The 23,919-nt window shown below is 37.5% G+C and overlaps 1 protein-coding gene across 3 annotated transcripts in view; it reads left to right on the forward strand.

Moving 5' to 3' along the window:
• LOC132139891 (sialate:O-sulfotransferase 2-like) overlaps positions 1 to 23,919 on the forward strand; it is a 51,035-nt gene that overhangs the window by 7,690 nt on the left and 19,426 nt on the right. For 2 of the 3 annotated variants that reach the window (XM_059548580.1, XM_059548582.1), the window contains exons 2-3: positions 19,085 to 19,199; positions 21,471 to 22,342. In XM_059548580.1, coding sequence (XP_059404563.1) covers positions 21,916 to 22,342 — 427 coding nt within the window. In that variant the 5' untranslated portion in view covers positions 19,085 to 19,199; positions 21,471 to 21,915. The remainder of the gene's footprint in view (positions 1 to 19,084; positions 19,200 to 21,470; positions 22,343 to 23,919) is intronic. The other variant, XM_059548581.1, reaches the window with a different exon arrangement.

Here is a 23,919-nt window from a genome sequence, read left to right on the forward strand (position 1 = left end):
ACCCCGCCTACTTTGATCTGATTGGCCATCTCAGTCATTTTGACATTGACGAGTGCTGTTAGACCGAGGCTTTGATCTGAAGCACCTAGTATGTGCAGTGTTTGCACGTGCATCCATGCAAGTTAATTCTCACACTTTAATAGTATTTGTAGCTCCTAACAGGCTGTGTGACTATGAGAAGTTATTACATCAAACTGTACGTCATTATACAGTTTTCCTTATTGCTTGCGTGCCAGCGATTATCCCTCTGCGTGCCACTGTTGGCACGCGTGCCGTAGGTTGCCAACCCCTGTGTTAGATGATTCTCTCGTTTAGCCTCTCTGGCTACCCTCAACTTCATCCTAGTGCCCTATAAATTCTAAAACACATCTGTAATTTAACTCCTTCCGTTAATGCGTCATTTCTGTTTCCATTTAGACTATTTTTTTTAAAGAGAACTTTTTCATGCTCTAAACAAGTGGCAAACCAAACCAGCAAAGATAAAACGCAGAGAAGTAATGAAGCCGACATGAACCTTCAAACAGCTGGGGGCGATTTTTGTTTGCATAAGAGGACAAACACTTCAGTGCCTTACATGAGCTTGTTCACTAGGAATTTCAATACTAATGCTGTTCTGGAATAGTAGAATTTCCATAATGGATTAGTGTTTTTTTTTGTGTGTGTTTGTCATAGAGACAGTGCTCTGGGCTGTTTTATTTTATTTGATCAGTGGGGTGTGAGATTAATAATTAGTCTGTGTTCTGGGAGGTATGAAACTCCTCTGATCGGAGGCTGTGTTTCATTTGACTTGTTATCGGACACAAAGTGCCAGATTTACAGAGTCTTTAGGTTGCGTTTGATGTTTGCACATGTCATTTCAGTGACTACAGCAGTGATGCACTGTAAGACCTTATGTCGTAAACTGGGTGCTCTATTTTCTCAAACATTTTTATCAAAGATTTAGAACCTGCACATTTTACAAGAATGTAAAACAATCAAAAATGATCACTATTTCTTTAAAATAGTTCTCCCCTCAGGATTTCAGTATTTCATATTTAAATTGATCTTAAAAAGATTTGTATATTATCTGCATTTCGTATTGTACCATTTAGTTGGTACCGTGGCAGACAGGCATGCAATCTCATGTCATGTTTAAATATTTTTCAGCTTAGTTGAGCCTCAGGTACACTCAATTAATCAAGGACCCCTAATTAATTTAAAGCAGTAAATTAAAATCTAATATGTATTTAGAATTCAGACTTTGATCACTAGTTAGTATGTTAAATATGACACTGCAACGTTTTACTTTAAATTGTGATCAGCTGCTATTCCTTTTATTGCAGATCTTTGCCTATATAGCACTGTTCAGAAGATGAATTATTCAGTTCCACTTTGGTAAATCTGGCCTGAAAGTGTCAAATCTCTGCTGTTGCACAGTTAGGTAAGGAACTAAACTAGAGTTCAACAATCAACAATCAATCTACTTTTTCCTGGGGGTTATAATTGCTGAGTGCACATTGGATGTCACATTGACGTTTATCCATGTGTCTGTAGCCAAATGTGGAACAGACGGGGCTACATCATCATAATGTGATCTGGGACAAACAGGATTCAAGGCCTATTTTTTATATTTTTGGACAGATTATAAATAATGGTATTTTATGTGAATGGTATTTTACATGTCACATCTGAGTGTTCAATATGTTTTGTCTAAAACAATGATTGTAACCATCAGAAATAAATCTTCAGGAATGACAAAGAGTTTTGGAGGCTGTTTACACCTGTATTTAGTGCTGGCCACATTTTGTCGTCTGAGACTGATATTAATAGTAGGTATAGTATAAATAAGGCTACACGCCCATTTAGTTCCTAACAGAGTTTGCTTTCCAAAAGTAAATCTCTGGACAATATTTGATAGATAATAAAAGAGAATATATCTTGTTTTTTAACATTTGGTCCCCTGAGCTCTGTGATACTTCAACTGGTTCTCATTGATTTATCCTTTATGGCTTTTATTTCACTGTATTCATTGATCTACTCTTAATTTCTTGTTCTCAAGAGTCCTGAGTGTACTGTATGAGTTGAAGACTTACTGTCTGTTGCTGAACTCTCTTCTTGACCTTGGCAGAATTTGAAATTAATTGCATTACTTGGCCTGCGTACAAATGTGCATGTCCTAAAGACGTTACATTATAAGATTTTCTTGCTTGCAATAGCAAACATAAAGTATATTCCAAAACTTAGCAACTACCTCACAGCCTTTTTGCTATTCAGTGATATAGTTTTATTTATTAAATATATTTACTGTTTAATTGACATTTCACTACACTTGTTAAGATGCATTTTAGAATTGTTTTTATCCATGAAAGATATTGCCTTGGGATTTAGGTATCTTAGCATCATAAATCAGTTGTCTACCCTTAGAAAAGGATTGTGTTCAGAATATGATGTTTTTGGAACAGAGCTTGAATTGTTGGCTGCATGTTTTACTACATAGATATTAACTTCAAGTATTGTATTTCATGTATCTTCAAAGATTAAGGGAAGGGCAGTGCAATTTGTTAATCTTTTTATTATTATTTTTTTTTTATCGGTCGTATGAAAGCTTTGTGCATAATATGTTTCTTTGATCATCCCTGTCCTCTGCTTGACCAATCGCTGACTCTCAGCATCAGTGCGAGATTAAATCATTCTGAACAAGATCAGAATAAGCTCTTTGAGTTGAACTTTCAGAGTTACAGTAAGTAATGTTTGCATTCAAGATGCCTGGGCTGTCGGAGGATGTACAGTCATGCCAGCATAAGCATAAATCTGTTGTTAATGCTTGGCTCAGAAAATGGGTTTTAACTGAAAAATTTAGTAGCTTTACCATTCGCTCAATGAAAGGCTGAAACTTTTAGCACGGATTGAGTTACCTGGGATTTTAGAAACTCCAGAAAGTGTTATTTTTCCAAATAACAAAAAAAAAAGTAAAATACTTTTTCCTACTCCAGCTTAATATGCAGAGACAAGCCATTTGTAGGCTGAATGCCTCAAGAAGCCTAAACACTGTGGCACTATCAAAACATTACTTGTTTTCACCATAAACTATAGATTATATATCAACAAACATAAGACTTTTATGATAAAATTTCCTCTGTATCTCTCTTCATCGATGGAGAAAGGATAATAGATCTGTTACAAGGAAAGCCTGAACAATGGGTTGACTGCAGAGTAGCTATATACATCTCAGCTAGATTTTCAGATTAGTCCCGGATTATCAGTAACAGTGGGCTTTTTCATTAAATAATACTCAAGTAATTGCTGTTTGGACAGGTCGTGGGATATGAGAGAACAGAGCAATAGTTCTTTATTTTTTTGTTGGCATCCTAAAAAAATGTGGATGTTGGTTTCCTAAATTAATTCAGATTTGTAAAATTATAAAACTTCTTTAAAAATTATTGTATAATCGACAGTTGTCCTTGCCAACTAATTTCATACATTAGTACAGTAGATGTGCTTGTTTCATATATCTCATTGCACACATTGGTCTCTACTCTCTTGCCACATATTAAAATAATTTAAATTTAAATTTTTTTGCAGTAATGATGGACTGACTGTATGTTATAGCTCACATACATTAATTTACATTTGCCTAATGCATAACTGTATAAACTAATCAATCACTTGGCAATCTGGACAGTTATTCTAATGATTTGCATCTTAATTAGATTCTGTTTTAAAACACACAATTTAAAAGGTCTAGCCAGATGTTTCAAATCCCCAGTGGCTGGTAAATTAGAATTTCTATGTGCCATTGGAATTAACTACAGGGTGAAGTTTGGAGAGGTTTATGTGTGTGTGTTCCTGTGAAGGTGTGAACAGGGAGTGTTTGAAAGCTGGCCTCCAGATGCTTTTGAGTCTTGTCAACCTTTCACAGTTCTAAGCTATGATAATTTTTTTGTTTTATTGCATGGATAATGAACCATAGGTTAGTTGATTAATGACCATGTTAAAGCACTCTGTGGGGGATTGAAAATCTGTCCTTTTAAGGTTATAATGAAGGATGGATTTTCAAAGTGATTGTGTAACCCGTGTAACTCATAAGTATCTAGGGGTGGCCAGTATAACCAAAATATTGTTTTTAGTCCTTTTGTATGAAACTAATGGTTTCACATCACAATAGTTATTATAGGGACTTGCACAAGACAAAATAAGGTAAGTATATTGGTTCATAAAGTCCATAATATAATTAATAGGACCCTGTAAAGATCTAGGGGTGGGCAATGTGATCAAAACATTATTTTCAGGCATTTTATTTGAACGCAATGGTATATATCACTATATAGTTAATACAGGGAATTATGAAAGACAAAACAAGCCAGTATTGTGGTACATGAAGTTCAAAGTGGAATTAATGGGACCTTGGCCAGGCTAATTATAGGCTTTTTGACTTTATCACATATAACCAAGATAAAGAGGGTGGCTGCTGACAGCAACAGATTTATAATGGTGCACTAATAGTGTCATGGCCATTATTCAAGGTCAATCTTATGGTCTGCTCTTCATGATGGAGACCTGACTAATGCAGACAGCTTCAACAGTCTTCTTTTGTCTAAAGGGGCCTTGAACACTTGGTAATGATCTGCAGTGGTCCATGTGGTTTAGCAAATGGATCAAAAAATGTAATTTTTCCAGCAAAGCGTTTCAAGGACTAGAGGAAGGCAGTTGAGTACTTGTCTAAAAAGACAGCTATGGAGTAGCTTGCATGAAGCAACAACAACAAAAAACTGTAGAAATTGTGTTTTGTGTGAGGAACTAGTAATTTATATATTTTTAATTTCAATTATTTTCACTAGATTATTGCACGACTCTAGAGTCTGTCCTTATCCACCATGAGGGAATCATGAATCATTGTGAATATATGAATTTTATTAATTTAAAATCTGTAGATTCATTCGCCAATTCAGTTAGTTATAACCTATTGATATAACCCATTTCATCACAGACATTATTCACAGCAGTGAAGCAGCCATCTCACCCTCTTTTTCCAGTCTCTTTATTGAAGGGTAGACCAGTTACCCTGGACCAATGTGACCTGGGATAATGAAGAACTGATTGTGTGCAAAAGACAGGACCATGAGTAAGATGGCCCTAAAAGGGAGAGAGAAATCGAATAATAGGGACTTAAAAGTGATCTTGAGCTAACATTCAGCATGTCAGTAGACTTGCAGAAAACAATAGTTACCCACTGGGAATGGCAGACCTGCGCTTGCTCGACGGTGAACTCTTTCGTCGGCTCAAAGGAGGGCTTTTGTAGGTATGTGTGAACCTGAGAGGGTGGCCGGACTCAAGGCCACCAGACTCTGGGGTCCTGCCAATGTTCACTCCCACGTTCAATCCAATCAGGATGTTGGATGCAGTTACCAGACACAATGAAGGCAATGTGATATCAGCTTGCACCGATGGAATGGAATAGAACAGAATGAAAATGAATGGACTTAAGTGGCTTGGAATGGCACTCTGTATAATGGAATGAAATAGAATAGAGTGGAACACATTACATGTAACAATAGAATGCTATGGAGGGAATAAAAGGAAATAAATGAGACCAGAAGGATGGTAAGATCCGCTTGCAATGTAATGCGCTTAGCTCTCCCAATCCATGGAATTTAGCCGTATTGTGCTTAATTCCTAAAATAAATCATTATTTTTCTGATCAGTGGGACTGAGTGGGAAAGATAAACAGACTGCTGCTGTTTTTACCTGTCTTTTTTCCATATGCTGTGTCTCTTTTATTAATGCACTCATTATACACCCTGTAATCATTTGCTAATGGAGCAGGATCAAATCCAAAACCATAACAACCAGGAACACTGAAAATAATCAATCATGTTAATGTTATTTAGACTGAGAGAAAGCATTATTGGGAGGTCGCTCTAAATGTGGACAGCACAAAACACTTTATGAGTGAGCTGTAAAACATGAACCATTCATTGCATTTTTGGTTTATAAATGTTACAGTAATTTGCATACATAAGTAAAAATGCTTTGGCTTGTTTGCTGACCAAACATGAATTCTGCTTATGTGCACTATAGATTCACTTTTGTTATGAAATACTGTAAACAAGAGGTTGTAACTAAGGCCCTGTTTAGAGGACTTGTCTTATATCTCAGCCTCTCTAAAGATCTGTGATTTGTGTTATCTCACTCTTCATGTTTGCTGAAACTAGGGCCCCGACCCCGATTCATGCACATAGTTTAAAGGTTTGAATGCGTGCACATAGTTTGAATGCTTGCTTGACAAAGTCTGGTTTGAAAGTTATGAAATAGTTTCAAAATCCTTGAAGTGTGAATGATTGTGGATAGAATATACATTTCATCATTTATTTAACTTTTGTGGACCAATGTGGAAGAACGCTTAATTTCCTAGACCAAGAATGCATCGACTGTGTTAAATTTCTTTGACTTGCAATCTACTGAATTTCTCTACAATCTACTGAATTTCTGAGCTGAATTACTGAGTGTGGCCCATTCAATTCAAGATAATCTTATGAATTGAAAGGAAACTTATTCTTCAGTTCTGAATTTTGTTCAACCCTGACAACCCCACACTACTATTAACATGCTCTGACATCTGTCATTTTAATTGGTTTATTTTAAAAAGTCATGCAACTTCTCACACCAAAGTCAGGATATACCATTCAAATGTTTGGGGTCAAATATTAATAATAATAATATTAATAATAAAAAAACAAAAATTAAAAGCCTCTTATGTTCACCAAGGATGGATTCATTTGACCAAAATACACTGCAAAATGTAATATTGTAATATATTATTTCAGCTGCCATTACTCCAGTCTTCAGTGCCACATGATCTTTCAGAAATCATTCTAATATGGTGATTTGGTGTACAAGAAATATTTCTTACTATCAATGTTGAAAACAGATGCACTGCTTCATATTTTGTGGAAACGAACATTCCTTAAACAGTTCAATCTAAGGTTCAAAAGAACAGCATTTATTTTAAATAAATAAAAAACATTTGTAAAATTGTAAATGTCACTATTACTTTTGATCAATGTAATGCATCCTTGCTGAATGGAAGTATTAATCTTACTGACCCCAAATGTTTAAACAGCCTATTTCACATAGGTGGGCTTAGCCCCCAAAATCTTGGGCTTGCCATCAACAGTCCTTCGTAAATATAAGCTACATTAAGATAGAAAATAAATAATAAACTCATCCTGCACAGCTCATCCGGCAATCGGGATTCGTTTCATCCTAAGTCACCATATACAAATAACAGTCAGTAGCACTCTGTTTAACAGCATTAACACAGTGTTGTATAAACAGGATTTTAGGTTTACTCTATTGAGGCTACAAAAAATGTAAACCTCTATGGTGGCAGGGTGTCTGTGGTCCAATAAGTCATTCTCAGCTTATCCTTGTGTGAGGTATTTCTCATATCGCTGTAGAATGCATTTAAGTTAGACAAATCATCAAGCACTTTGCTCTTGCCAAAGAGAAGAGCTTAAACAATGCTGCCAGGCACATTAGGAATGTCAACAGCTATTCCTGCATGTCAGGAGGTCTGGCTTTTAGTGACGTAATGGGTACAAACCATTGAGATGTGCAATTATTCTCTCAACAAAGGATATGAATCTTACCATTTCACCACTGTTGAATAAACCTACTGAATAAACACAACTCAGGATAAGGAGACCACTTAAACAGTCAAAATGACATCCTTCTGTGTCATGCAGGTCTGATCTGAGAACTTGTATTTTGCTCTAGCTTTGTATTATTTCATTTATAAGTCACCTAAATTACCTGCTGAAGGATTCAAGTGTGAATATTTTCTAATCTTCTAAAAAAGACTGTTTTTATTCTTTGAACTCATATCCCATTGAACATCTAGAGCTGTAGTGCATGTCATCATAGGAGAAGCATGTTAATAGTGTTGAAGGAGGGGATGTGTGAAATTCATTAGCATTACATTTCCACAACAGTTTTTTTTGTCTATATCCACATCTCTCATAGGAACCCAGTCATTTCTTTCTCATGCATGCACCTCTCACCCCTCCCACGTGTTCTTCCGTTCTTCTCGTAGTTCACCCTACATCTCCAATTTATCTTTCCGCCCACTCTCTCACTCACCACCAGCTCTGTCTTGTTCTCACCCTCCTTTGCGGTCTCTCTTTCTCTTGCACTCTCAGTTCATTTTTTATTCATATTCGGAATGGTTTCTAAAAAGAAGAATGGAAACTTCAGTGCTGCATGCAGGCGCTCAACAGCAAGGACATTTACACCGCATTCTTCACTGACGCTGACAGATGGATTTTTGTGTGTGTGTGAAGTCACATGTAGCCTCCCAGCACTGGTTGTTGTGGTTTTTCCCCTTTGCCTCTTCTTCAGTTGCATTAATAAACCAAATACTTCTATTATAAACTAGCTTTTTATTTAACCCATCAGTCAAAGGGTTTGCAAAAAGATGTGTTTGTTTGCCATTTCATTTGATTCATTCAAACAGTTCACTCATTCACTGAATCCCTGGTAGCTGTTTCTCACACCATAATAATAAAAGGATTATTTTATAAGACAGAAAACAAAAAGAGCACTGGGGGAGTATGTACCTACTGTACAAAGGAAACAGAACTTGCAAAGATTTGTATTGTTTGTCAGCGATGATGCAGCTCTTTATTGTGCAGCTTGTGAACGACTCCCTACTGCATGAAAAGACATTATATAGCCATATATCCACAATAGTATAAAAATAATATCGAAATATGATGCTACTTGTTTTGATGAGAGGTCTGTATCTCAGTACTGATGAAAATATCGAAATGCTCCTTGTTTCTTTGTGAAGCAGATCAATAGGTTCACTGAAAAGATCACATCAAAAAGAATATTTGGAGATCGGGATTTCTCTCAGTTGTCGGTGAAAGGTAGAGCGATCTCAGCTGATTTTCAGTGAACGATCATACACAAAACTATTAAATAGCTTTTTTAATGGGCCGCTTCAATGATAATTTTATTGTGCTTTGTGTCCTTTGACAGCTTTAGTTCCCTTTCAACGAATATTGGATATCGCTTCGATAGACCAATCTACTTCGAGTGTAAACTAAACGAGCCAATGCACATTGGCATGCAATTATTGCATCCAGCTGCCGCTGATCACTGCGTGAGTATAAGAAGGCAGCAGGTGGAATGCATTCCAGCTTTTCGCTTCGGAGCCGAGCGTTAGTACCGCTCTGCTCAACTGTGTCTGCTGTGAACTGTGAGCTGTGGCCCAGCAAGTCTCGGCTGCCCAGAAGCAGACTGAGGCGATCCGACACATCCTGCCCCGGCGGGCAACTGCTGCCTCCACTCGCCCACCTGCCGCAGTGCCCCAGCCTGCTCGTCGCCGAGGGCAGCCCCCTGCATATCCGCTCACGTGCCGCATCTGCAGCAGCCTCCAAGTGGTGCCGTGGAGCTGGGCAGGCAGGCTGCCCCTCCCGTCCCGGCCCCCGTCAAACTTGGCGGTGAGCAGAAGAGCAAGAGGCCCAGGGACGGGTGACCCAGAGAGAGGTAGCTGCTTTCTGGGTGATGGTGAAGACACCTCTCCCTCCCCTGGAGGAGGGCCAGGCAGAGAATCTGGAAATCTCAACAGGAGAGCAGTTTTCTCCCTCTCTGGGTCCCAGGAGGGCACGGAGAGTTGCAGACGGCCAAGCACCGGACCTCACTCATCCTCCTCCTTCGCCAGATGGCAGCAGCGGGCGGTTCGAGAGCGTCAACAAAGGCCCTACTCACTCACCCTCTGATAACCCGTGGAACCAGGTGAGCCCTGCACCCCACACTCGCACCACACTCCAGCCTGCTCACAAGCCGCCCGAGTTGGGTCCCTGTGTTCCACCTCGCTGCCCCACTGCGGGTACGGCTGTGGTTCCGCTGGTCCCGCTTGTACGGTTTTTAAGCGCCTGGTCAGCGCTACCCAGCCCGTCTCGCTGGCTTCTGCGAACCATCAGCCTCGGCTATGCGATTCAGATCGCCCGGCATCCCCCCAAGCTCTGCGGTATCCGCTTCACTACAGTGAAAGCGTCCGATGCCCCTGTCTTGCAGGAAGAGATCACAGTCCTACTGGCGAAGGACGCGATAGAGCCGGTCCCTCCAGCCGATATGAGGACGGAGTTTTACAGCCGTACTTCATTGTACCCAAGAAAGGCGGTGGGTTACGACCGATCTTGGATCTGCGAGTTTTGAATCGGGCCCTCCATCGGCTACCGTTCAAAATGTTGACACAGAAACGCATTTTCAGGTGCGTCCGTCCTCAAGATTGGTTTGCAGGGATCGACACCCGGCACTTACACATTGGCTCGTTTAGTTTACACTTGAAGTAGATTGGTCTATCGAAGCGATATCCCATATTCGTCGGTCACCGACGTGGCGTCTCCGTTCCCTCCTTCAGGGAACGAGGGTTACCATACGTAAACGAGACGTTTCTGTTAATTGTAGCTGCATTCATTACGAATTGTAGCTGCATTCATTATTCAATGAAAGAAAAAGTCATACAGGTTTTGAACAACATGAAAATGAGTGAATGATGACAGGTGAACTATATTTTTAATGTTGAAAGACTCTGTGATAAAAACATTAATTTGTTTCTTGGTTTTCTCTCTCTCTCTCTCTTAGTCTCTCAGCTCTAGAAGGATTTGAGGGACACAGTGCTCTCCTGACACACATCAAGAGCCAAATTGTGTTTTTCCTGCTGTCTCACTGCCCTAATGAGACTAACCCAGTTCTAACTAGAGCTTTAGCTGAAATAAAGGGTATTGCACTCTAAATGCTCACTCAGCAAGCAAGAACAAGGCACCGCTCACACTCTTCTCTTCTCTTCTCTTCTCTTCTCTTCTCTTCTCTTCTCTTCTCTTCTCTTCTCTTCTCTTCGTTATGAAATATATTCCATTATTTAATATAACGACCAATAGAAATTTAAAGATTTTATATGAAACATTTAGTTGCATACTTAAAATAATCACTTCAGCAAATGGTATACAATTTCACTGTTTTGTAGAATTTGATGATGTATAGAAGAAAGAGCATATAATATGAGAAAATTCTCAGCTATCTTCATAATTAGCTTGAGGATGTGATTTGCTGTTTATCAGGGTGGAGTCTGGTTTTCTCTCAACCTGTTAAGAGGAGTCAGTCTAGACTAAGAGGCTTTAGGAGCAAAAGACAGACAGGATTATAGTGTCTCGCAGTCAGTTTACACTAAAGTTTAGATGTCATTTTCGACTTGTTTAGGATACAATACCATTCAGAGTGAAACCAATAGGAGTTTCCTAATAAACATGACCAAACAACCAGTGGACTGGTATGGAATGATTTAGGGCTTAGAACTGAAATGAATTTAACTTGATGGTTGTTCATTGAATTGTATTTGTTAAGCAGAAGACAAGCAATATTACACTGGCAATATGCTGTGGATTGATATGTTTCAAGACAGAAGGCTTTCGGCCGTCTTGGGGTCTGTGTAGGGTGGGTGTTTGACTAATATTAGTCAAATAACAAAATCCTTCCTCTGGCCAGACTTAAAAATAAAAATGATCACTGGCCTGTTGCCCCTCTCCCTCTCTGACTCAGATATGCATGGGTCAGCGTGTGGCAGATTGAAGTAGATGGGCATGCTTCTGTGTTGTCCTTTGATTTTGGAATACTGCTTTGTCCCAAGGGTTTTAGATTTGAATATTCTTAGAATATGTGCTTTTAACCATGACAAAAATCAATACTTTAATTTATGTGAGTTATAATGAAAGGGAAAACACCAGGGTCTGGAAACAACATCCAGGAAGCCACACTCCTCTCAGGAAGGATAAGTGAAGTGTTTTTCCGGCTTGGCGTTAGTGTGGAAAAACATACTGTTCCTCTAAGTTAATTAATGACGCTGTTGACCGAAGGTGACACAGGAAACACTGCCATAGTGAACTCTACTGTGAGTGTGTTCTCAACTGTAACTGCTTAAATTGTCTTCAGCTTATGTCTTGATATACCGTATTTTCCGGACTATAAGTCACACTTTTTTCATAGTTTGGCTGGTCCTGCGACTTATAGTCAGGTATTTATCAATATTAATTTGACATGAACCGAGAGCAATGAACTAAGAGAAAACACTACCATCTATAGCCGCGAGAGGCCCCTCTATGCTGCTCAGTGCTCCTGAAGCCTACCACTGAGCAGCATAGAGCGCCCTCTCGCGGCTGTAGACGGTAATGTTTTCTCTTGGTGCTTGGGTCTAAATAAATGCGACTTATAGTCCAGTGCGACTTATATATGATGCGACTTATACTCAGGTGCGGCTTATAATCCGAAAAATACGGTACATATTTAGTACATTGATTTAGCTTGCATCAATCTCTGTCATAAAAACAATGTTTGTTCAAGAAGCTAAATGTGTTTTATGACTGATATGAAGAGTAGTGATAAGTCTGATTAAAAAAAATAATAATAACAGGCCTCAGGGCAGTTGTTATAAAATCTTTAAGGCCAATCCATGCTTATGGTAAGCTTCATTGGATACAGTGAGTGTGGTTTAATGAGCAAAACAACAAAACATCTAATCAGTTCAATGGTCCAAACCACTGTGCTGCTCATTATCCTGATTGAAATAGCACAAGAGAGTTTCAGGTCAGTTATTTTTAAGATCCATCTAATGTTTGAGTGTGTAGCAATCATGCTATGGGTCAGATATTTCTAGATTTATTCACTAACTTTTGTGTCTGCAGTGATCCAAGATGATACCTATAAGAAATAAGTCAAAAGATATTTCTTCTATCAAATATAGTTTGCTAGGCTTTTTTATGCTATTTAAATTTATGATAGATTGACAAAGTTCACCTTGCATAACACATACATTATCACATTCTGTAAATAAACTAAACCATTTTTGGCGGGTCAGTAAGATGAAAGAAAAAAAAGTTTTTGAAAGACGTCTGTAATTCCCACCAAGACTTATTTGATCAATAATTCAACAGAAACAGATATTTTGTAATATATTAATGATTATAACTGTGTTCCACAGTAATATTTTTTCAAATGTAAGCTGAATTTTCAAGCAGCCATTTTTTCTTAGTTTAAAAAAAAAATTCAGTGTGTCAATTTCCCCCTGTTTGTAGACATTGCAAAACTATTTTGGTAATTCTGGTGTTCAGGCCCTAAATAGCTATGTGAATTCAAGAGAAAAAGCCCAAATAAATAAATAAATGATCTCTGTAGCCTCTGAACAGTTCGATGTAGTTTACACACATTTTAATGCAAGATGCAGGACTTCACCATTGAGTGCTGGTGAGGAGAACTAAGGACTAACAAGCAAATGCACAGTTACGGCATAAATATAGAATATCATGGATGGACCAAATCAGGGCTATTGTAAAGCATGTGAAGGGATTACTGTATTTTAAATCTTTTTTGTTAACTCCCCCTCTCTCTGTCCCTACGTCCTCCTGTTTCCCCAGATGAATAAAAACATGAGGATTAGGGGTAATGGACTATGTAATATTATAAAGATTACAATAAGGCACTTCTCTCCAATCCCTCGGTTTTAGCTTCACTATTAAACCCAATGCTCTTATTGTGCTAGCCATAGAATCAGTGCAATCACTATTAGTTGATTTTAGACATTGATTGATGGCAATAGTTGCTCATTGTCAGCAAATGGAAAAAGTAACAATTAGACAAACAGTACAGCAGATTTTCTCTTGCCTTTGTGGTCTAATGCATTTTTAATATGTTTCACCTTATTTGTTTCAGTCGGTTTGTCTCATTTCCTTCTAGATGGCTATTTTTGTGATATAATGAGCTATAACTGATTTCCTACCATCAATTTTTAATTGCCATGTTTTCATGATGTATTTTAACGTTACCTTTTTTGTGTTTTGAGCTTTATTTGTATTTCAGAATGCTGTTTAATGAAAAAAATGAATAGCTTAGAAATAAAAATGTTAACATGTTTTAACAATTTAACAATTTTATATGGAACAGATACTTTTACACTACATTTGCACTAGATGACCACATATGTTTGGTTGTTATGAAATCAGTTTTCTGAACTATACTGGTGCACACCATCAGTCTGTATATTGTATTAGGAAAAAAATGTAATGTTTATATCTAGTTATTTGTAGTCAGACATTGATAAGTGCTCTGCTACCCCAGTTCTCCTCTAACCTGCTACACCCAGGAAAATGGCCTCAAGTGGCATGTAAACCCTCGTAGCAGGATCAAATGGGGGAGAGAAAATCCCTGCGGATTCTCACTGAGAAATTGTTATCTGGCTGCCAGATCATTTGAGCGGGCACACCCGTAATTAATTGCAGTTGGGCAAAGAGCCAGTAACTGGCACATGCTAAGAGATCAGACATCCTTCTAATTAAAATGGCTGGCATGAAAACGACAGGGTGAGGCAGGCTTTTTGTGCCTAAAACGGGCAATAGCCACAGAGAAGACATCCCGTCAAAAGATATGGGTGTACAGTAGATTGGGATATGAGGGGACAGATATATTCCTAAAAGACTAGTTAATGATCCTTTCCAGTACACTTCTGTGACATATTTTGCAGATGCTGTTTGCACCAAGAGATGCTGGAAAATGTTACTGGGTAGTGTTAAAGTGCCCCAATTATGCCATTTTTATGGTTCCTAATATATTTTTTTGGGAGTCTCCTACAATAGGATTACATGCATGCAGGGTCAAAAAACTAAGGCTCCTCCGGACTAAAGATTTTTCTGGTCGATTAGTAGTCGTTTGTTTCAAGCATTAGTCATCTAATCGCACGTTTATTAATAAACATTTAAATAATACATTGATAAACTAGTTGTTTTTTTTGTTTTCGATTTAAGAGATTAAGGACGTCTTTCAGGAATTCAGCCTTTAATCCTGAAGTGAAAGCCATAACAGAAACAAAGAAAACATAAGAAGGCAGAGTGAGAGCAAGGCCGAGAGAAAGCCCCCTGTGGTTCTGGGGTCACGGCACTTTAATAGGGAAATGCTGATGCTGTCATTTTTAACACACTACATGAGGTCCCTTCTGAACTGTTGGCAGGAATTGAGGAATGTCTGTTTTTTTCTCAGCTAAAGTCAGTTTTATCTGCTGTGAATAATTTTTACCTCTACTACAACAAAAACCTAAAAGCTAGGTTCTGTTAGGCAGAAAAATTAGCTTCTGTAGTCTGTTAAGATGATTAGTTGATTATTTTATGACTTTTAGTTGTTTATTTTTTACTGCAATTTCCTATTGTCATATGAAGGTTTGTTGGAGAAAAAATTAAATGAGACGAGATGATATTTGGTGATCATTTTTAGATTTTCTAGTGAATCCCTCAGTCAATCTAGAAAGATAAGGGTGGTTGTTAGAACATTGATAAGACATTTTTTGATTGTGAACTTATTGGTCCAAGTCAAAGAAGCTCAACAATAAGACTTTTTTCCCCTTTTTTATCATTCACCAGGTGAAAACTGTAACCAGGCACAATGCAAAATATTTTTGGTCAGGCCAGGCTGGGCCAGTGGTTAAATTTTTGCTTGCCCTTTTACTTTGCTTTATTTGCCAACATTTTCATTGACCCCTGCCACAAATAAAATATATATTTTAGTTTTCAGTTACATTTTAGATACCAGTTACATTTTACAGTTCTCGCTTCCAATTTCCAGAGCAAAAACTATTAGTCCTAAACAAGACAAATGGACAGTCAGAAATAAAATAAGAACAAATAAACAAATGACAAGCAACAGCACAAAAAAAATATACAACCTATCTCTCTCTCTCTCTCTCTCTCTCTCTCTCTCTCCTATGAATTAACATTAAATACTCTGACAGTGGTCACTTTAAGACACAATGCATGGATCCAATATAATAATTCACATCCGATTTCTTGCTCAACTCTTTCTATTCTTTTAAGACATAACCTGTTTTCGAGGATACTCATCAAGAGGGGCATTTTATCCGAAATTTTTGTATGTATTTGTTAATTCAAACAAAAGATGATATGAAAGAGAATTCCATTTGGGACTTGCACACTGTCTGAGTCACACTCTGTACTGAATTGTACTGACTTTTAATTACTTAATTGAGTTCTCTCATGTCTTCATGCACTTAAATGGTTTAAAATTGCTTGAATGTTGAATGTTTTAATTGGCAAGGCTTAAAAACACATGCAAATGCTTAACTCGTAAAAACACAGCAGTGTCTTGACAAATTCGTCAACTGTCCCAAGCTTCTTTCATTCTGGCCCCGGGCCACCGGGCAGTTCTTATGTTGAGTCCTGCTGTAAGGCTGGTTTGGTGGTGAGCAGCACATGTGTCTATTCAAGCCAATGTAATAGCCTGATAAACTTCATATTAAAATAGCCAATTAAAGGAAGATAGCATTGCAAACCAAAATAAGGGTCCATTTATTACCTCCGCCCACTTGTAACAACAAAGAATCACATCTCTTGGGAACTTTTTTGATCGGAATGCTTTACAGAATCATAATTGTGGCCAAACCACAATCACATGCGGAGAAAATTACTTACATCATTTATGATGGGAAACATTTGCTGAAACTGTCACATTGTTGTTGCTTTATTATCAAAATTTTGTTTCACTCAAGAAAGTGTTTTTTCATTTACTGTGAATGTTTGTTTTTGTGATTTGGAGGTGGATTTATTTTCACACAAAATGGGCTATAGTTTATTTGTTTCTGATACTGTATATTTTGACAATTCAGCATGTGAAAACAATCCTAAAAATGCAAATCCTCATCGTGTGAACCAATTGGCTGGAGAGTGTGAAAAGACGTCCATGGACTTTCCCCACCTGACCTCATAGCCTGTAACTTCAATTACTCAATCAGATGAGGAAACAAGGGAGTTCTGAGGTTACACTGCACTAGCCAGTGCTTGCATCCAGAAAGTAAAGGAATTCAAACAACACACTGGTCTGAAATTCCTTTGTTTAAAATCAGTGTTTTATCAGAGTAACTAAACATAATGACTCAAACTTATCTACATGTTTCAGTAGCTCAACAGTAGTTCAAACCGTAGTTTTTTTTTTTTTTTTTTTGCAGCAGACTACTAGATTTTTCATTGCTCTCTTACGTCACATTGTTTGCAAATTCCAGGCAGAAAAATTTGCGTCTGTAGTCTTTTATGATTTTTTTTAATGACTTTATTTTTGTTGTTTATTTCCACTGCAATTTCGATATTTTTTGAAAGTTCAGCATTTGAAAACAAACCTTAAATTACGAGTCCTCAACTTGTGCACCGCTTGGGTGGGAAGTGTAAAAAGATGTCCATGGAATTTCCCCACACCTGACCTCAGCCAACGGTTTGTGACAGTGTGGGTGGTCCCACAGGAGCGGTGGTATTTTTTATTTACAATGCAGGAATGGTCTGTAATGGCACTGTAGTTCTCTGTATGCTGATGCTTGGTGGCTTGGTTAGCAGTAAGGCAGGGTGTATTTAAGGGTGTCCTTTCCCTTAACTCAAAGAAACCAAGATTAATTCTGACATGATTTGCCCAAGATTCTCTCTTAAGTGAACATTTCCAGTCATATTTGGTGTCAATGTGGAAAAAACATCCATCGGATCTGTCTAATTATAGTAGAGGTCAAACCACTTTTTTCCATTTCAGTATCCTGCTTCACTGAGAATGTCCTTTAAATTATTAAAGAAGTGTGCAGAGTTCTGTCTTAAAGGGAGGGTAGGTAAAAAAATGTATAAAATTTTTTTTTTCCAAATTTGTTTAAACTTTATTTATATATCAATACATAATTAAAATGTAAGTACTCTGAAAAAGAAAGTATAAAAATCGAGTGACTGTAGACCTCTCACGACTGTTTTAAAGACAGCTCATTATTTCCATTCACTCCACCCCCTCCCTTCTGGGCTCCTTCCAAAGCCTCTACTACGGCTCGCTAAGTAATGTTATGTTAGCTATATTACGCAGCTACGTGTGCTAATGACACGTGCTTCATGAAAAAAATATGTATGATCAAAATACAAAAAGAAAGATTTACCTGTCCAGCAGAAATAAAGCCATCAAGGAGTCACTTGTCAGCCCCTTCAGTTCCCTCAGTTCTCGCCATCGCTGGAAAGCCACGCCGATATTAACTCGCGTTTTATTTCTTTGTTTATCCAAAGACTTTTTGTTCATTGCCTTTTCTTGTACTGTTACTGTCTTCCTTTTTTTTGCCTGGTTTGCCTTCACTAACTGCATAGGCTGGTACTGTGAATTTTGCTTGCTGTTTCTCTGCCATTGTTTTGGTATTCCTAGGATCCGTGCCTGTTGAATTCCTCAAATCAAACGTGCACGCGCAAGTGGGCAGGTCATGTGTGGCAAAAGGGTGGTTGCCATTGTTGCGAGAGAGTGACAGTCGCCTAAGCCAATCCTATGTTTCGTCCCGAAATGGAAATAATGAGCTGTGTTTAATACAGATTAAATGGTCTAGAGTCACTCGATTTTTCTATCTTTTATCTTATCTTTATATTTTTATACTCTCTAATTTCAGAGTACTTACATTTTAATTATGCATTGATATATATAGAAAGTTTAAACAAATTTGGAAGAAAGTTGTTTATACATTTATTACCTACCCTGCCTTTAATATAAATTATTAAATATGAACATGTTCCATTAATGTCTGACAGTTAGACAATTAACTATTTTTACAGTATATTTTTAAATCATAATTTACAGTAAACCCTATAAAGTATAAAGGTGTGCTTGACAATTTTTTTAAATAAAATAAATGTAACTGCAATTACATTCATGAATCTTTTGATTGTAGGTCTAGTTTTTGTAGATCTATTATTTTTATTATTATTATTATTATTTGTGTCTATTTAAAATGATCTTTCACACCAAAAGATGGCCATATGTGTCTATGAGTTTTATCACAGAGAAAACATTTGCACACACATACACATTTACAAGCCCTTTTACAGGCCTGGGTCTACAGAGTTAAAAACATGTGCATAAAGCAAATAATAATAATTAAAAAAAATAGTATAAAGTGACTACACTAAGTGAAATCCTTGACACCCTGGCGTGCAACATGAATTTAAATAAGTTTTTCCTCTCTTCCCCTCCACTTCTTCCCTCTCTATAGGAACTGAGCTATATCTGCTCTGAATGAAGTCTGTGTGCTGCTGGTTTACAATGTTGTCATGATAACATCAGCCTGACTCCGCTCTGACTGCAGCAGGTGGGAGCCCAGGGGTCAGGTAATGGTGAAATTGGGTCATTGTATACCCAAACACACACACACACACACACACACACACTCACACTCACATGTACGCTCACATTAAGTCTATAGTGAGATGTTAGCTACGGAAAATTCCGTTACCCTCGGAAGGAGGCTGATTAGGACTCCTTGTTTAAACACTCTGCCTGAATGTTTTTGCCCACTGTGGACACTAGGGTCTTTGAGAGAACAGGAGTGGACTACTTCCATCCTGTCTAGCTTTACAGAAAAATCTGTTTTAATTATCATTTTTGTTGAGTGAAAATATCTAAACATCCCTAAAACTAACTTTACTCAAGAAGCAAAATTTTGTAAGATTATAAAACATTAAAAATATGTTGTTTTCTGACAACAAGTTTTAAATTAAATTGAATATTGTTATTTATATTTTTAAACACAAACCTTACTTTTTTTATTAACATTTATTTTATGCTCTAATTGGCCGTTCGCAGGGGTTGGATTGACAGGTGATCTGACCAATCGTAATGCCAACAAACAAATCAGACTAATAGAGTTGAACTTGTCCTCTTTGCTCCATGATGTATTTTTCACTGTGTGATGATATATGGCTTGTTGTACATAGCAAAAGTAAATATCGGCTGTAGGTCTTTGTGAAGGTTCAACTGGGTTTGAAAAATAAACTTGTATTCAAGATCTGTTCTCTGAATACATGTGTAAATATCTAACGCAGTTTTGTTTTATAAAGTAAATTATTTTTTACTCAAAAATAGATATTTTACAAAATTCCCAAATGTACACATTAAATGTACACATCTTTGTTTTTTGCTGTTTGTGTGTTTTGTAAGATATGTTTACGAATTTTATGTTGCACTAATAATCAGAATTTGGGCTATAATAAACTTTGAACCTTAATCCCCATTTTCCACAAGTTGGTAGGACCCTTTAGAGGGTCTTCATGAACGGTCTGCAACATACTTTGGTTAAAATTCCTTAGTGGTCGAGTAAAACAACACGCTTTTTATCTTGTCAAAACAGCTCTGTATTCTGTACAGCGACTCATTTCGGTGCATGTCTCTTTAAATGCTAATGAACTCTACTCACCCCCGCCCCTCTCTTCCATGGAAGAGGAAAAGCGATTTGCAAATAATAATAAAAATATAAAGTTTAAGACTTACTTCTTCTGGAGGTGCAGCTGGATCATGAATGAAGCAAAACTTGCCTTGAATCATCTCTCGTTAAGAAAGCAGTCAGGAGTAAAATGATTTGTGCAGACATAAATGCATTCCCTTAAAAAGTACACTGTGTCTTCAGTGGTTCAGATGTTAGGAGTAAATGAGGACTGCTATGTTCATTACATCCAACAACAAAACACCTCAATCACTTAGGGAGACGTTCATGTCTACATCTTCTCCGGCGTCGAAACAATGTGTCTGTCAACAGCCGTGGGGGGGCCTGTGACTATTTCCCCCTTTCTCATATAAATTGTTATTTTTAATAATGTTTAGATGTTTTCAAGGTTTTAACTGGGTGTGAAAAAGACTTCAAGGTATATTCTCTGAATATGAGTCTTAATATGCAGTTTTTTTTCCTAAAGTTAATTATTCTTGTTTTAAAAATGTTTAGATATTTTTACTGAAAAATGAGACAAAAATACTCATTTAGAAAATAATTTTTGCTGTGGTTGTAAAGTCGTTTCATTTTTGCTTAGCTAAGAATTAATATTGTGACAATATCATTATGACAGATTTATTTCCATTTCCTCTGCCATGAAACACTGGTCGTTTCATTCTTTGAAGCAAATTAAGTTTTTGGCACTGTGTATCTCTGAGTGATGTAATGTTGAAGTAATGATTGTTGTGAGAAAATAAAAAATAAACTGAAGAACAAATCCATTTGAAATGAACTGAAAATAACTATTTTAATGTCCTAAAGATGATCAATGAATCACAAGATGGGTTTTTAAATTATAAATAGGAGTCTTGTCTTTTGGAAATATCTGAAAAGTCCTCAAGCTGAACAACTTTTGGACTGAAAATGTGATCATCCTCTTTATTTTTTAGTGTAGCTGTTGCATAAATTGGTACAGTCTCTTTTTGGAAAATTTCTACAAGGCCAATTCTGTGTTTGTTGGTTTAGATGCTCATGAATAATGCTTTTGCAGCTCGTTATTGAATTTGAACCCTCTATCCTTACTCACTTTCAGATAAAGTATTTATTTATTTTTTTTGCACAGAGACCTCATCGGTATTTACTCCTTGTTCAGTATCTGTCATTTTGTGTTTTTCAGTCTGTGAGTGAGGCCTGAGTCAGGAGTGAATCAGCACTGCTTTTGATTGACGGACAGCTTGGTGGGAAACAAGGCCTCAGGAGAGTGAGAGTCAGATAACAGTAGTGAAAGCATCGCCACGGCAATATCATCTTTCAGTCTTCACTGCCACTCGTCTTTCACAACATGGCCTCTGCAGTAGCACCGTTCTCCTCTGTCGCTATCTCTTTGGGGATGTAGAAAGGCACAGGATACACAGACACATTCCTGCATGCTGCTACAGAGGAAAGCTGGGGAAGTGTCTTCAGACTTTAAGGTGCCATACAGATGGACAAACTGTACTGTCATCATTACAACTCCTGGTATGGGAATCGTTTTAATGTTTCAAAGGGACTCGTAGGACAATAGAAGTTATAGGAAGGTGCTGTCTCTGATTTTATATGTTCCTGTGTAACATCGAAGGCCAATGCGTGTGGCTCGAGAGCCCATCATGGCCAGACCGCTGCTGAAGATCCACCGCTATTTCCGGCGTAAACCGGTACGCTTTTTCTCTTTTATCCTCCTCTACCTCACTGCTGGCAGTCTTGTTTTCCTCCACTCCGGATTCTCCAGCAACACTTCCACCACTGGAGCTTCTGGAAGCGGCCGTGACCCACTTATATCTGAAGGTGGGGCCAGCACAGGTGGTGGGAGCTCTACCTCTGAGGTTCTCGGGCTCCTAGGAAGGGTATTTAAGGAGACACGGAGAGCCCCCCGGAGATTTAGACCCCCATGGATGAAGGAAAATGGGGCACAGCATGTATCGGAGTGGGCCGGAAGAGGAGTCGAACATACTAGCAGCTGGAGCCATGGAGCCAAAGGAAAAACCACCAAAGAGATGGATAATGCGAGAGGTAGGAACAGTTCCATTACCATTTCACCGGGATTTAACATCTTACAATCTTGACCAGTTATAGTCATATAGAAAAGGCTCTTATATTAACCAAAATCTAAAGGATATATAGCCAGACTATTGGCCAAACCAGTAGCATTAAATAAATTTCCATTCTTGTCCAACCTGATTAATACTACACTGAAAAATAATATACAGTATATAATTTTGTCTTTTTTTTTTTAGTAAAACAACAACAACAACAAAAAACATTAAAACAAGATACATTCCTGTGAGAAGGAAAATTACATTTCAGTACATGTTTTAGAGAAATCTATTAAATGTATTAAGGTTTTATGCTAAAGTCAGTAATAGAAATTTACATTTTATTGTTTTAAACATTCACCTAACAAAAATTTGATTTGTATAAAAACAAGACATTAAATCTTGCCAATTTGTAAAATAAAATCAGTTAAAATATCTTAAATATATCTTGTTTAAAGTTGAGATTTTTTACACTTGAAGTTATGACACAAATGCTCTTTTTTAAAGCATATATTTTTACTTTATTTACTTATTTATGTTTTTTATGGGGCATAAGTTACTGTTCACCAGCCATTTTGCTGGTGAAGCTAGTTGACAACAACAGTAATGACCAAGCTGGTTGAAGGTGGTCTGTGCAGTTAAGTGTTTAAAACAGTGTTTGTTTTAGCAAGTTTGTGATTATAGAAACGCTTTGAGTGTTCCAAACACTCAGTATAGATTACAGGTAAAACTGGTTATCCTGGAGAGGTTCCATATATGCCGTATATGTTTAATTTGAAGGGCACTGTGAGCAGCACGAGGAATAAGTGCATACAGTATACATCAATAGATCACTTCACAGGAAGTGGAAAGTTAAATTTACCATATAGTCACTGCATATATATGGATTTATAACATCCTAATTGGTATATATAGGTATATATATGGTATTGGTATCATCATCATAATAAAAAATAATCTGTGCTGCAGAGCTTCAGAATGAGCTCATTTTTATCAGATGAAGTGCACAGGGTGTTGTGAGTATACAGTAAACACTGTGTCCTGTGAAGCACAATGAGCCTATTGTTTAGAATGAGCTGATTGAGCCTTTGAGATCAGAAGAGAATGATTCAGCATGTCAGCGGTCAGTTGTCGCAGACAGTCATCATGGTATTAAGGCCGTAGTTGAAGCTCAGTGGAGTATAGCAAAGCACCTGTGTCTTTAAAGCTTTAAGCTGGAGGAATGAAGTGCCCTTTTGGTGACTGTTTAAGTAAATAATGAATGTGTGTCTGTTTTTTTTTTCTTCTATTGATTGTAGAGTAGCACTTTTGAGAGCTGTTGTTAGTTCATTGCCTTAAGTTGATGTTTCATAGCTCCTAAATATCTTGTTGATGAGCAGTAGTCACAAAAGTAGTCTTAAAATCAGGAAATGTATGATATTTAATTTTTGTTTAATTAACAGAATAAGCAGTATAGGAAAAAATAACCTTGATGCTTTTAATAAAACCTCATTTGAATGATCAAAGTGAATGCATGTATGGGTTGGTTATGGGTAAGTCTTGCGGAGCTGGAAA

Source organism: Carassius carassius, chromosome 4 (genome assembly GCF_963082965.1).
Source record: "Carassius carassius chromosome 4, fCarCar2.1, whole genome shotgun sequence".
Taxonomy (NCBI): Eukaryota; Metazoa; Chordata; class Actinopteri; order Cypriniformes; family Cyprinidae; genus Carassius; species Carassius carassius.